At 42.6% G+C, this 14,289-nt stretch overlaps 1 protein-coding gene across 2 annotated transcripts in view; it reads left to right on the forward strand.

Moving 5' to 3' along the window:
• Positions 1-14,289, forward strand: part of SLC25A17 (solute carrier family 25 member 17) — a 43,083-nt gene that overhangs the window by 7,267 nt on the left and 21,527 nt on the right. For both annotated transcript variants that reach the window (XM_019515137.1, XM_019515136.1), the window contains exons 3-5: positions 5,767-5,833; positions 9,884-10,035; positions 13,151-13,267. In XM_019515137.1, the coding sequence (XP_019370682.1) occupies positions 5,767-5,833; positions 9,884-10,035; positions 13,151-13,267 (336 nt within the window). The remainder of the gene's footprint in view (positions 1-5,766; positions 5,834-9,883; positions 10,036-13,150; positions 13,268-14,289) is intronic.

Consider the following 14,289-nt stretch of genomic DNA (forward strand, 5'->3'; position numbering starts at 1 on the left):
AGGATATATTTACAGTCTTTGAAGTGGATAGTTTAGTTCTTTAGTTTTCTTTAGAGTCACTGAGCTTAATTTATATGTAGATGTAGTTTCTAGGTTTCTCCTACAGAAAGCCACTTCAGCTTTCTGGCTTGTTCTGACCCTTGCCACACCCATCAATGAGTGTGCTAGGTCTCTGCCAATACTCAGAAGAACAAACGAGAATAAAAACACTTATAAAAGCAAGTAGAGTATCAAAATAAAACAGAAACCTCCTAAATAAGGGCTGTCCAATTTCTAAGTGGCTGGGACCATGTGCAGGCTACGCATCCTGGGGGCAACACTACTGTGAGCCTTGGGCCCCCAGGCCTCACCCCTTTCCCCACTACTGCCCTGCACATATGGGCAGCCCCTCCCTCCACACCCCCACACCATGCACACAGGTGGGCTTTCACCTCAGGTCCCTCAGTGTACCTTGCCATGGGCTGCATCTTTCACCCTCTGGGATGGGAGCAGGAAGTAAAGCTGCGAGAGGGAGGGGAAGGCTAGAGACCCTGGCTGCAGCTGGTGGAATGATATGGGGATTGGCAGCTGGTAGGTGTTGAGGGGCCTTGCATTAAACCCTCATGGGTTGCATGCAGTCTGTGGGATACCAGCTGAACACCCATGCCCTAAACAATACCCTAGCCTAGCTTTCCTTGCTAAACACCTGCCCAGATAGGAAGGTCACGCAGTGCTTCTGGAAGATGTCCAGGCTTGGGCTTTGAGGTGAGAAGGACTTCCAGAGCTGTAAAACGACTGCTGAGAACAACCTCCCACATGTCTTTGTCAAGCAAGTTTGGTGCATTGTAGGAGGTTGCCCTTGGTTGAACTTGGGGATCAAGATGGCATCCGAGGGAGAAGGTGAAGACAAAGTTTGTCTTTGGAAAAACCTCTCTTAAATACCTTAACAGTATTTCCCCTACTTTATTTCTCTATTCAGTTGCTTGTGAGCATGTATATTGTGAAGATGATTTCCTTTCCTCATACGGATTTGTCTGAGAAGTTAGACATGTTTCCTAAATCAAAATTTCACTCGGGGAGGCCAGCACACTTTGTTATTGACCTTTAACCAGATTTCCCTTAGCCATTATGTACTCAGGAAGAAGAGAGATAAGCCTTTCAACATGAAAATTCATTTGAAATTCACCCTATCCATTGGGTAAGCTGAGACAATATAGCTAGCCCTTGTCTGAAGTTAACACCTCTTCAGGTAAACACTTAGTCTTGTGACTATCCTGGGGGATCAGCACTCAGACAGCTATTAGGCCCTGTCACCTTGTCCCATTGACCATTTTTGGGGCTGCATCATACTACAAAAATATATAAGTACATTCATACCAAATGCCATGGTTCATGCAAACGTAAATAGCATAAAACTGAATATAGGCTGACATTCTCTGTAAATAGAGACTAAACATGACAGTAGTAAAGCCGATTCAGGGGAATATCTGTGGAATAACGTACTCATTACTGATTATTAACATCCTCCAAAAATACTGAATGTAGAGATATACGTGACACCCTCCATCTGAGAAAGTGATGATGCAGAAGTCTGTCTCCAGAGTTATTACCAAGTCATAACTAAATCTTAATGGCATAATACATTAGCTGTTATATGCTCCCTCCTGTTGTTGATATGGATAATTTCCATATCAAATTCTTGAAACATGATCCTGGACAAGTCATGACAGGAACTTTTGACAAGGCATCCTTGATCTCTTCAAAGCTCTTTTGCAGGCTTCTGTCCAAATTTACTGTCCTGTTTGTCATTCCTATCAGTGACATATGTAAAAAATAGTCTTACTGAAACTTTTTACAAACCTCCCATGGCAGGGGGTTGGTAATGTTTTGCAGAATGGGAGAGGGCCACATTAAAGGAGTTCCTAGCTGGGATGCCACAGCTGCAGCCCAAGCCCGCCACTTGCTCCTCTTCCCTCCCCCACCCTTAAAATGCTGCTGCCTTAGCATCTCTCTAGGGCTCTAGGGCCCAAACACAATGGTTTCATGGGCTGGTTCTGACCCATGGGCTGTAGGTTGCTGATTCCTGTCCTATAGTAACTAGCAATTCCTCTAAAGGACTAGATCTGCTTTTTAGTTTGGGGTATTGGCCAAGCAGGAATAGCTTGTACCTTTAAGGCATCGGGGTGCATTTGTTGCACTCCTCTCCCCCAGTGACCTAGACGTTATGGCTTGGCTGCCCACATTTTATAGTTGGATATTTTAACACTTAGGTGTGCCTTCCTAAGCCTTTCAGTACAGCTTCCCAGGTGTTCTTCCCAGCCATGCTGTTAAAAGCCATACCATCACCAGTGTACTATATTTACTCTAATATGAGTTTTTTTTTCTCCCGATCAGCATGGGGAAAAGAGCCCCTTGTCTTACAAGGAAACCTCATTAAATACACTGCCTATATTTGAACTGCTGCCAAAATCAGCATGTGCTCATTAATAGAAATTAACTATGAAGTTGACTAAATCCAGCCAACACCGAGCATGGCTATAAAATACATGGCCCATTTAGGGCAAACAAGCTGATGGGAATTTAACAAGGATAAATTAGTGCAGCCCATCTGACTAAGATATATGTTAATGCCTACTGAGTGCAGTCCCCCTCAACACCAACTCTTTCAAGTTATGGTGAGCCACTATTTTGCATACATTTTTACTTCCTCTTCACTCCCACAGTTGAGTTGCACCTTTCTTTCCCACTTCAATTATTCCTGTTTCTTCACCAGCCTTAAGTGTCTGGTAAATATCACCAAACGGGGCCCTAAATAATTCATCCAGAATCCCTGTCTTCCCGTCAGCCTGTTACCAACGATTAATATGGCCCAGCCCTCCATGAGGTGGAACTGGACCGGGTTGCTCTCTGCCTCATCTGCATATAATTTTTTGGCGAGTTCCAGGACTCATGGAAAGAACTTCTAGTTCCAGTCATGCATGGGGGCTAATTAGCACATGGATCCTTTGTGGAGAGGGGGGTATCTGGAGTGTACACAGGCTGAGAGGTGCTGAGGTAGGGTCACCATGGCTTGAAATGCTGCTGACTCTACTGGGGTCCAGCCCAATGAACTACATGTGTTCCTGGAAAATGATGCATAATTTGAATTTGCATAAAGGGAACCCACTTTACAATGTAACAAATGGGGATACTGTGACAGGGGGCATGCTAGAGGCCGGGTCTCAAGCCCACCTGTCTGCATAGGGCAATCTTGCCTGCCATTACTTTGCTGCTTTTGTAACTGCTGGTAAAATGCAGGAGGCTGCTCATTCCATTCCTCGATGCCAAAGGGTGCTATCCATGACTCTGTACCTCCCCTCCACCATAGCCCATGCCTTGCAGATGGCATCCAGATGTTAATGTACTACCAGCCTGAAGCCAAACCAAACATAGGCCTCTGTCAGACCTCTTGCATACACACACTCATACTAACTCCCTCTCACTGGGCCTCTTGCTTGTTGCATGATACTGTGCCCCCTTCACTCTGCCCTTCTCCTTTTTTTGGAGTGGCTCTCTTAGGCTGTGGGGCTTATCAGACTCATTCCTTGACTGGCAACATGCAGCCTGTTGGGCCTCTCCCACAGCCCTCATCTGGGTAGTGGCCAGCTAATTCACTGGGCTATTCTATATACCAAAACACACAACAAATGTACACACACTTAACTGTTACGGGGTTGGCCTATGTGCTGCCCTTCGAGCCGTCCCTTCAGCCCTACTCAGCACCTCCTAATGCACAGTCCTTCAGGCTGCAAGGATTCACCCTATTCTGTGTGGGCCGCACTACTGGCCCCTCTCTGGGGCAACACTACTGCCCCTGTCTGGGGCCTCTGGATCTTACACCCCCTGGGGCTCAGGTGGCCATAGCCATGCTGAGCCACTTACCCACATTGTTGTGGGGTCTGGGGTTATTGAGGCACCCCTACCTGCCTTTCACTGGGGAGGTGAATGGTCCTGGTAGTTCCTGGGGGCTGCCCTGTCAAGGGCAGGCCCACCAGGCCTCCCTTCCCCAGCAGGGTGCAGTTTCAGGTCATGCCCAGGACCAGGAATCTCCTGCCATCCCCTTAGCTCCTGCCCTTACCTCCAGGGTGTTTCATGAGCAGCAGGGGAGCCAGATGCTGTTGCTCCCTCAGCTACAAGTTGCTAACTCTGTCTGGCTTACCTTTGTTTGAAAATGGCCGCCTTAATTGGGCATCTGCCGGCTGCCTGCTCCAGCCTTTAATGCGGCAGGCACCCAAAGGTGCACTGCCACAGCTGCGTTCCAAGACCTTGACTGTACTGACCCCCAGATCCATTTCTGCCACTTTTATGAGACAATTTTGGTACTCGCCAACAGCAGGCAGTACACACAAGCACAGGGCAGTATCATAATGGGGATGGCAACTACAGAAACACGTGTTGCAGACGTGTTGCAGGCAACGAGCAAGGAGCACAGATCCACACAGGAGACTATGTTTTGGTGCATGTCATTCCCACAATGCACCTCACAAAGCAACTAGCTTCAGGCTTCCACCACACCAATTGCATAAAGGTGAATTAATTTCTCATAATGAATTTTTGGTATAAAAAGGGTCATCGCATAAGAGCGAATTTGCACATACAGAACCCATATAAAGCAAGGGAAACCTGTGTATGGTAAATCGTGAGCCTTTTGGCTTTGGACCAGCATCATGCACGGTTTGTACTATATACAGGTAGATACAGATATGCTTCTTAAAAATGTTTTTACAGTGTACTTGTGATAAAACTTGCAGCAGTTTCAAAAAAGGTAACATGCATCTATTTTGGATGATTTTAGTCCGTAGCCACTATATGCACATTACTACACCTGTGTTACTTTCAAGGTCAGTTCTTTTTCAAATGTGTTTCACACTTCCATGTGCTCAGGGAGAGCAGGGTCTTGACAGTGAGGAGAGGGGAAAGGGCCCCTCCAGATTTATTTTCCCTGCTGTAGCGGTGGGAGAGTGACAAATTTAAGGCAAACCTCCAATAATTGGTTTCTATACCTGGAAAATGATATTAAACTTATACATTTTCCATATATAGCATCTTAAGTTAGGGGGTGATCTTATATTCAGGGTTGCCTTATAGTCTAGTAAATATGATATGTTTGGGGAGAATCATGCAGTCTAGCTAGGATTTCTAGAAGGTGGTGGCCCCTGAATTCATGAATCCCAGAGGTTGTACTTTGAAGTCATTCAGTCTCGTGTCTGTGGTGAAAGTAGACTTTGACCATCCTAACTGGAAGCCACAGAACCAGCAGGTATTTGAAACTGCAGCTAGAGCTTTATTAAGAACCAGGATGTGATCACTGGGCAGTGCTTCAGAAATGTATGGTTGATGCAATGCGGTGCTGCAACCTTCAAATCTTAAAAATAAATAAATAAATAAATAAATAAAGGCCCAGGGGATGGCAGGGAGTCGTTCTAACGCAGGGAAGGGGGACCTCTAAGATTAATGTAAGAGGCAGAGTTATTAGGGACACTGTTCTCGCCAGCATAGACTATGGTATGGACAGCAGTGAGTTGAGGCCAGATCTAACCACTTGTCAGAGGTGGTCCCAACCTCCAGTTCTTGGTTCAATTTTCAGGTCAGAACTTCACAACAGTTAGGGTGCAGTAGTCCAGTGTACTTGTGTCAGTCTTACAGGAGAGAGAACCAATAAAACAAGCACTCTTAAATAGCAGGTCAAAAGAGCCAGCCAGTAAGCTTGGAGAAAATTTGTCTAAAAGTTAGTCTCTTGTCTTCCAGTTGATGAGAAACGCAAGTCCAAGACAACACCTGCAGTCTTACTGGAAATAATCAAAGAAGAAGGCCTGTAAGTACAGATGTTAACTTTTAAGGCATGTCTGGGTGGGAGCTCTCAGGAGAGTTACTGAACTAACTTCAAAGTGGATTAGTAAACCTCACTCAGCCCCTTTGCAGGCACTTTAAATTCAGAATTGAATAACATTAGACCTAAATAAAGCCACTTTAATTCTGACTTAATTTGTAAGGAACGTATAGGAAGTCAACTGTTAAAATAAATAACGCATCAGTAAGAATGGTGCTTGAGGAAGTAATAGTTGGATTTGAAAGAATGCAAAAATCAGAGGCCCCTGATGCATGTAATGTTTAAGATGTGATTAACACATTAATAATGCTTTAAATAGTAACCGACCACATACGCAACTCAGTTTAGGGTGTGAAAATGCAGTAAATGAGCCACAAAGTTATTGTACATACAATGTGGAATAAATTTGTGTCTCATGTCTTAAATGTGTGGCCAGAACCTGTCAAAACCCCATGGGCTACAGCTGGGTGACACAGGGTTTTTGACAGGTCCTGGTGTACAGGGAGCTATAAAACCATGTGTGCTGCCCAGCTGGTCAGCACATGGGGTTTATACAGCTCTTGGTGCATGGAGAGCCCAGCACTGGGCTCTGGCAACTCCCCATGTACCAGAACTTGTCAAAATTGTGTGCTGCCCAACTGAACAGCACACATGGATTTATAGCTCCCTGTGGGCTGAGCTGAGTGTTGGCTGAGATGGGGGACTAGTTTGGATCCTGGCCCCAACTGACATTCAGCTTATTGGTTTCATCTTGCTGATGCAGAGGGGGCCAGGTTCCCCCTGCACCAGCAAGTAAGGCCCAATTTGGGATCTAATCCCCAATCCTAAAATCACATGTCCTGCCATGCCACATGTGCATAGTAGTACACACAGTTTTGGGACTGGGGATTAGACCCCATCATGTCTTAAACTGAAAGTTGTTCAGGGGCCAAATTTCCTACTCTTACAGAAAAAAGAGAAAATGCAAGTTTCTGGCAAAGGGAATTTTTTTATTGATTCAGCTGAAGGCCTTTAAAGAAGCCTGGAGAAAATGCAGCATAATTTTGGAAAGATGAGTGACTGAAATAATGAGAAAAGCCACAAGTGCAAGTTCAGAAGCTTCCTGCAGGTGTTAGCAATGGCATCTTTCATTTTCATAAATATCTGCAGTAGTGGAACTTTTTATAAATGGATTTTGCTAATTCATACTTCTTAGGTTCTTGTTTGCGCCAGGAAAATGAGCTCATCTTAATACTTTGCCCCATTGTTATACCCCTGCCCACTGCTTTTGGCCTTCCCAAGTGACCTTGGAAACAGTGATCCCCTGGTGTAGTATAGGTAGGTCTGATTCAACATGTGGATAAAATCCAGGGCAGGAGTTTACACCTAGTTGCTCTTGCTGAAGTAGATTAGGCCTGATGATTCAGGTAACTTGAACCATTAAAATAAACCAATTTTTCTCATCTTTGTTTTGTCTTTTGCATTTTGAGAGTTTCCTTTTGAAAGATCATCATGTTTCTCTTATTGTTTTGGATGCTGGAAGGGTTTATTTTAAATTGAGGTATATGTAGTTCATATCAGATGCATCCCTTTTCTGGAAGTAAAAGAATAGAGATTGTGTGTTTATAAAGATTAAGCTTTTCTTCATCTTCTATGTCTCCAGCAGTCGTATATAGTCTGTTAATTAGAGAAGCCTATAACTCCAGCACCTAACTTTTTATAACATTTTGTACTTTCCTAATTAAATGTGGGGGGATGTTACACCAGCTGTATGATAAATGTTTAAGTCTGAATCTTTCATGTCAGTCTTATACTTTGTAACATGCCTCACTTAGAGTTCCTTGTTGCCTATGAAAGTGAGCAGATGACTGCATACTTTTGAACTAGAAATAGAATTCAGAATTAGTGTGCTTAGTGTGATCTGTTATTAGTTGAAAACAGTCTCAATGAGCAATGGCGTTGTATATAATATGCAAGATCAGCTGTTTGCATTCCCACTAACTATAAATATTAAAAAAAATACTATGTAATGTTACTCTCAAAGCATGACCATCATCTATCTCTAAAATGCTGAACTTAAATAATATATATGATACTCATCTATATGATAGTTTTCCAAAACACTTTAGAGCAGTTTGACTTGACATTAAAAAAAATAAATATAAAATTAAAATTAGTATTAAATGTCATTTGTCTTAACAAAAAAGGTAATTCTTGTTAGTATAGCCATTAAAGTGTTGATTTACAGCTAAAATTAGCCTTTAGAATAGATTCAGCAACCGATTTTGATAACGAGTAGCATGTGTTTAGATTAATACACATTTAAGTAATTATTCAGTTTAGTATACATTTAATTATTTATTAGATTTATATGCTGCCCTTCCCAACCGAGGCTCAAAGAAGTTTACAGTAAGACCCAGAATGACATAAAAACAAGTAGAATATTAAAATGTATTCATAGTTTTAATTTTAATAGTTTTTATTTTGTTAAATGATAAATTGTTCATTTTCTATTAAGTAGCTTTTCTTGAGATTTATATCAAGAAACATTTGGATAGAAAATGAAATTCAATGAAAAATATATAAGACTGTTAAAGCAGGTTTTAAGTACAACTGCCGTAAATGTTTCAATTAAACTAGAAGCATGATTTTTTTGTGGGTGACATCTTTTAATGGACCAGCTGCATCGTTGGGATAGACATGGATAAGTTTCAGTACCACATGGTACTTAATTCTTTACAAATTAGGTACTATGATACCTGAAAGCTTGTCTATCCCAACCATACAGCCAGTACAATAAGAGAGGTATCACCCACAAAAGTTTTTGCCTTGTATATTTCCTAGAATAGACTATTACAGTTGCATCACTTCAGCACTTAATAAAAAAATTACAGATCCAAATGCATTTTGTATTTAAAACTACTTGATTTCTTAAAGGAAGTGTGGGTTTACTATTTTTAGTTAATTGATATCTAGGTACCTAAGATTTAGAAAGTTGCCTAGTAAGATTTTTTTGTTTTGCTTCCGTCCCCTCCCCAAATGCATAAACAGATTATGTGTCTATTTTCTTCTGAAATCAATGGAAGTGAAGTTTCAAACCTGATGAAGTGCTTTGGAAAAATCCCACTGGACATCTTTCTTTATCTTTAAATGTCTACCTACGTTTGGTAAAACTGATCCCAAGTTCAATGCAACTGAAAAATGTGAAGGTGTTGTTGTTTTCCACTTGGTTTCAGGACACAGGCTGAGAGTGGGAAAACAAGCCTTCTTGTTTTTTCAACCTCTAGTCAGTTCCTCCATTTTGACTGCTCCAAATGAAGAAAACCTTTTCTTTGCACCTGTAGGCTAAAATGAAACCAAAAGTCACTAAGACAAACTGTTCTGTGCAACAGAAACTAAAATTAACTGCTTGTCACTCCATTGTAAGACAAAAAACACAGATACTTAATGAAGTAGTGAAATGTTGACACTTATAAAGCTTGATTTGACCTCAAAAGTCTGAGGTTTCTTGATTCTATATGTAATGTTAAAAAAAAGGTAGTATCCTTTACTTATTAAAATGTGTGGACAGCTCATTGAGGCAGCATATGTTTACTTATTTAACAGATTATAGTAGGTTGCACTAAAGGTGATCCTTATCATACCTTATCATATTTCAAATGCAGTTTAAAACAGGTATCTTTTAAAAAGTGAAATCTGTACTTAATTTCAATTAAAAAAAACAAGGAAATTAAACTCGTTGATTTCTTATTTTTCTTTTTTAACCAATGCTACCTTGGGATCATTCTGGATAAAAGGAACTGTATGAGTCCATAACTGAGTTCTCTTGATCTTTTTTTTAACAAATGCCTAAGTATCTCTTTGCTTTTCAGAGTCCTGCTCCAAAGTCTATAGTATCCATTGGAAGAACTTACTGACTTCAAGGCTTGCCTTCTACTTGACTTCAGACTAAAACAGCTTAACTATGCTTCTGTTCAATGGGCTTTGGATCAGGCCCCATATGCTTTCAGTATTAAATGGTATTTTTCTGACTCTCATTTTGTTTCATCTCCCCAGGCTGGCACCATATCGAGGGTGGTTCCCTGTCATCTCCAGTCTTTGCTGTTCCAATTTTGTTTACTTCTATACATTTAACAGTCTTAAAGCAGTCTGGGTCAAAGGTCAACATTCAACCACAGGAAAAGATTTGGTCCTCGGGGTTGTTGCAGGTAATGGAACCTGCTAGGCATAGTGGTATACTATGCCATGGCATGAAATTATATTGAAATCAAAACTTATAATCAAGTGTTGTATGCCAGATTTACTCAAATAGAAGATAATCTCCCCATAATTAGATTCTATATATAGAAAATTTATAAATTTGTTAGAATTTTCCAGGTATAGAACCCAATTATTAGAGGTTTGCCTTGAATTTGTCTCCCTCCCGCTGCTACGGTAGGGAAAATAAATCTGGGGGGTCAGGTGGTCCATTTGTCTTCTGTTTTCCCCCTCCCCCCCACTGTCAAGACCCCACTGTCCCTGAGCATAGGGAAGTGAGGAGCCAATTTGCAAACGCTAACTTTGAAATGAATAGGCCTGTAATAACTTGCATAAAGGCAAATTACTAAGGGTGCCGATAGAAATTATTCAAACTGCAGCAGGTTTCAGCACAGGTATTCCATAAAAGCACTTTCAAGCAGCACGTTTGTACTTACTTACATATAGTACAAGCTCTTTTATCATTTTCAAGGCCAAATCAGTTCCAAATTCAACTGGGCAAATCCCAGTAGTCAAGTTCCAAAATTTGACTGAGCAGAGCTCAATTGTCAAGTCTATGTGGCTCCACCACCAGGCAATCCTTCCTCCCAGACTCATTGGTTTGGGACTTTGAATACTCCCCAAATTCAGGCAGGCATCCTATGTGCAAGCCCCAGGCCTGGGCCTTGGAGTTCAGCTGCCCTCTGTTTCCTTTGATCTTAGCTAGAAGGCCACACTATGCATGATATTGGTCCAAAGCCAAAAGGCTCATTATTTACCATATAGTTCATTGGGCTGGACCCCAGCAGAGCCAGCAGCATTTCAAGCTATGGTGATCCCATAGCTCAGCACTGGTGTGTGTGTGCGCGTACCCCCCTTCCCCCACAAAGGATTGATGTGCTAAGTAGTCCTCCACGTGTGACTGGAACCAGGTATTCTTGTCACGAGTCCTGGAATCCTCCAAAAAATTATATGCAGGTGAGGCACAGGGCAACCTGGTCTGGTTTCACCTCATAGAGGATGGGGCCCCACTAATCATTGGTGACAGGCTGAGAGAGGGGGCAAACACAGAGAAAGGAAGGCAAGCAAAGGAGGAACAGCTGGGTCAGGCAGGCAGCCAATAGGGAACTGCCATGCAGGACCCAGCTGAAGGGAGGGAGATTTAAAGGATGCTGAGGCAGCACCTGGGGGAGGACAGAAGAAGAAAGGGAGCATAAGGAAGAAGAGAGAGCAAGCAAGTGAAGGAGAGCTGGTAGAAGACCCAAGGGTAAGCTGTGACCTTCCTACTTACCAGTTGAGGTCCAGCCAGGAGCAAGAGCCAGCGAAGAAGTCAGAGCGATCAGTGAGTCTGAATCCGGGGGTGAAGGGAACCACTCCGGGGACCTAGAAGAAGAGGAAAGTGTAGGGGAGTTTTACTCCCCCAGATGAGAGAGAAGAGGGAGAGGACCCCAGCCACAAGAGGGTGATGAGGGGGAACCAGAGCAAAAGGTAGCTGTCTTGGGACCCATGCAGGGAAGAACGGGGCAAGCAGCCACTTAGACCCAGGCTGTAGATACAGTCCTTCGGGTCAAGATAATAACGAACCTTGGCGGCAGTCAACATCGCCCAGAACATCAGGTGTGGTGAGGGCAGAGTATGGGGGTGGTGGAGCCCTGTGGTGAGCCGCAGAAGTTCTGAGTCTCTAACCATTCTCCTTTGCCTCCCAGTAGTGGCCAAGCATTATCTCCCATAATATCAAAGGTGGCAGGTGATTTATTAGAACAAGCCACTACTGTTCCAGCTGGGAGGTGACGCAACTCTAGCAAGAACTGGAGGCACTCTTACAATGGCAAAATCAATGTCATGTATTCACCTGTTGTTTACTGGTTTCCCTTTCCAGAAGAACATATAGCCACCCCCCTCCTCCCTCAGATGGCCTTCATCTATAACAAACAGTGACTACCCACATACCAGTTAAGCAAGTAAACCACTTATATAGGTGATATGTTTTGGCCCCCAGGACATTTTAAATACCTACATCATCATTAGCAGGATGTTGAATCAGTAGTTTTTACCACTGTCAGAAAATAATGCAACCTGGAACTTCTAGTGCATACCTAATGAGTGAATTTAGAGCACCTTTATCCAGCCTTCCCTTGTTTGTTTGCTGTTAGCAAAACTAGGTGGAAAGGATCTTAATAAAAGTACTAGTGCTGGTTTCTGAAACCTCTCAGTGGCAAAGTTGTCACATAACTTCTAATGGGGTGCATCTACATGTTCATCAATGCGCCATAGTTATGGCACATTAAGTTTAGTAGTTGGATAACCATTTTTATGTAGCTTAATATTTTCCTATTATGTATTATGCAGAAAAGCAGTAAAAGTTCACACCCCAGTTCCTCAAGGTATTTACACTTTTTAAGCTTTTGGGAGAGATCAGGGTAGCACATTTCCATTATATACTCCCTGCCAGTGCCCTAAATTGAGAGAGATCCCATCTACCATACAAGAGGGAGTTTGAAAAATAATATTATTTTAATATTTGGCATTTATTTTATCTATGAATGAATGAAAATGAAGTTCATGGCAGATCTTTGCAGAACATTGGTATACTTGGACATAGGAAAAGATCAAGATAAGTTTAGGTTAAAGAGAGATTTGAGTCCATGCATGCCCTTTGGAAGAAGCAAACTTGCTTTTTCTGCTGTGCTTGACTTATATTCTGTCACCACTTAAAAATGATCATGTGGAAATCTGGTATGATGATTCTGTGCTTTTATTTGTTATTTTTATTTTTTCTTTTATCCAGAAAGCTTATCCTGGAATTTGTTTAACCTGAAGGACCTTAATCAATTGATTTAAGAACAAAACAACAGTATGGTCTTGACTTGTCTTATGAGAGAAACCACAGAAACCATTTTAACTGGGAAGCTATACTATTCCCTTTGCTGTGTGTTAGCAGGAAAGAAGTAAAGAAACCAATGCCATTTCCCATGCAATGTGAATTGACTTACTTTATATGCTGAAGTTAAGGAAAGAAAATGCCTGCTTTTCTAGGTCCTGTTTTTAAAGCTCACTTTTCTCCATCTTCTGTTGTATTGGTTTTAGGGGTTGTGAATGTGCTACTGACCACTCCACTTTGGGTTGTGAATACACGGCTGAAACTGCAGGGAGCAAAGTTTAGAAATGAAGAAATCATACCAACAAACTACAAGGGCATTGTGGGTAAGTGCCCTCTGCAGTCATTTTTCTTAATAATTTTTATGTTGGTGGAAAAAAATACTGGCTTGATGCTTTCATGTGGGATGGTGTGACCTGCAAGCCTGCTGGTCTCAATTCCTCTTTGAACCCTGGTAATACTCTCAGACCAGAATACTTAGGAAAAGATCCTCTGTGATGGGGGGTTATTTGCTAATTCAGACAGGCCTCCTCTCCTGTGAAGTGCAGGAATCCCATAACCCGGTGAGGACCAGCCATTTTGGCACACATGCCACAAATTAGCCCTACCCCCACCCCTAGTGCCTCTCCAATACCTTCCACAACTTGATCAGCTGCTCTGTTTGCTGCTCCCTGTCTTATTTGCCACTGCCTGCCTGTCCCTTCCCTGGTCTGCCAAGTACCACACACAGAGGCTGTCCATGCCACAGTTTGGCCATCCCTACCCTAGTCCTTCTTTAGGGACCTGTGTACTAGTTTAGGTAAGCTTACTGTCCTTGGATTCAGGAGTTTTACAGTCCCTTTCATAGACGTATGTGCTATAAGCTGGGCAGGGCTACTTCTTGGCTCAAGTGTTGCATGGCCTTTTTTCTGGAACTATGTGAATTCAGGTCGTCTCTTGACTTTAAAACTGGCTTTTCACAACTGGCTTCTCTTCAGTTGAATTCTTCCAGTCCTGAGTTTGGAGGATTCAGCAGACAATAGTCTTCCTGCTACTGTTTCTGTTGCAAGGAATGAGCCAGAGGATGTGGCTACACATGCCTAATAATGCACAGCAATAAACTCCTGAGCTAATTGCTCTGCAGTTTATTGTGCCTAGGATTGTAGCATGTTTCATAGATTTAGGGTCGGAAGGGACCTAGTAGATCTTCTAGCCCGACCCCCCGCCAGGGCGGGAGAACAACAAAACCCCAAAACAAGAAACAGGACTCAAATGAGTCCAGCCAGGTAGGCATCCAGCCTCTTCTTAAAGACCCCCAGGGTAGGGGCCAGCACCACTTCCCTTGGAAGTTGGTTCCAGCTCCTAGCCG

Source organism: Gavialis gangeticus, unplaced genomic scaffold (assembly GCF_001723915.1).
Source record: "Gavialis gangeticus isolate Ggan-Ray unplaced genomic scaffold, GavGan_comp1, whole genome shotgun sequence".
NCBI classification, from domain to species: Eukaryota; Metazoa; Chordata; order Crocodylia; family Gavialidae; genus Gavialis; species Gavialis gangeticus.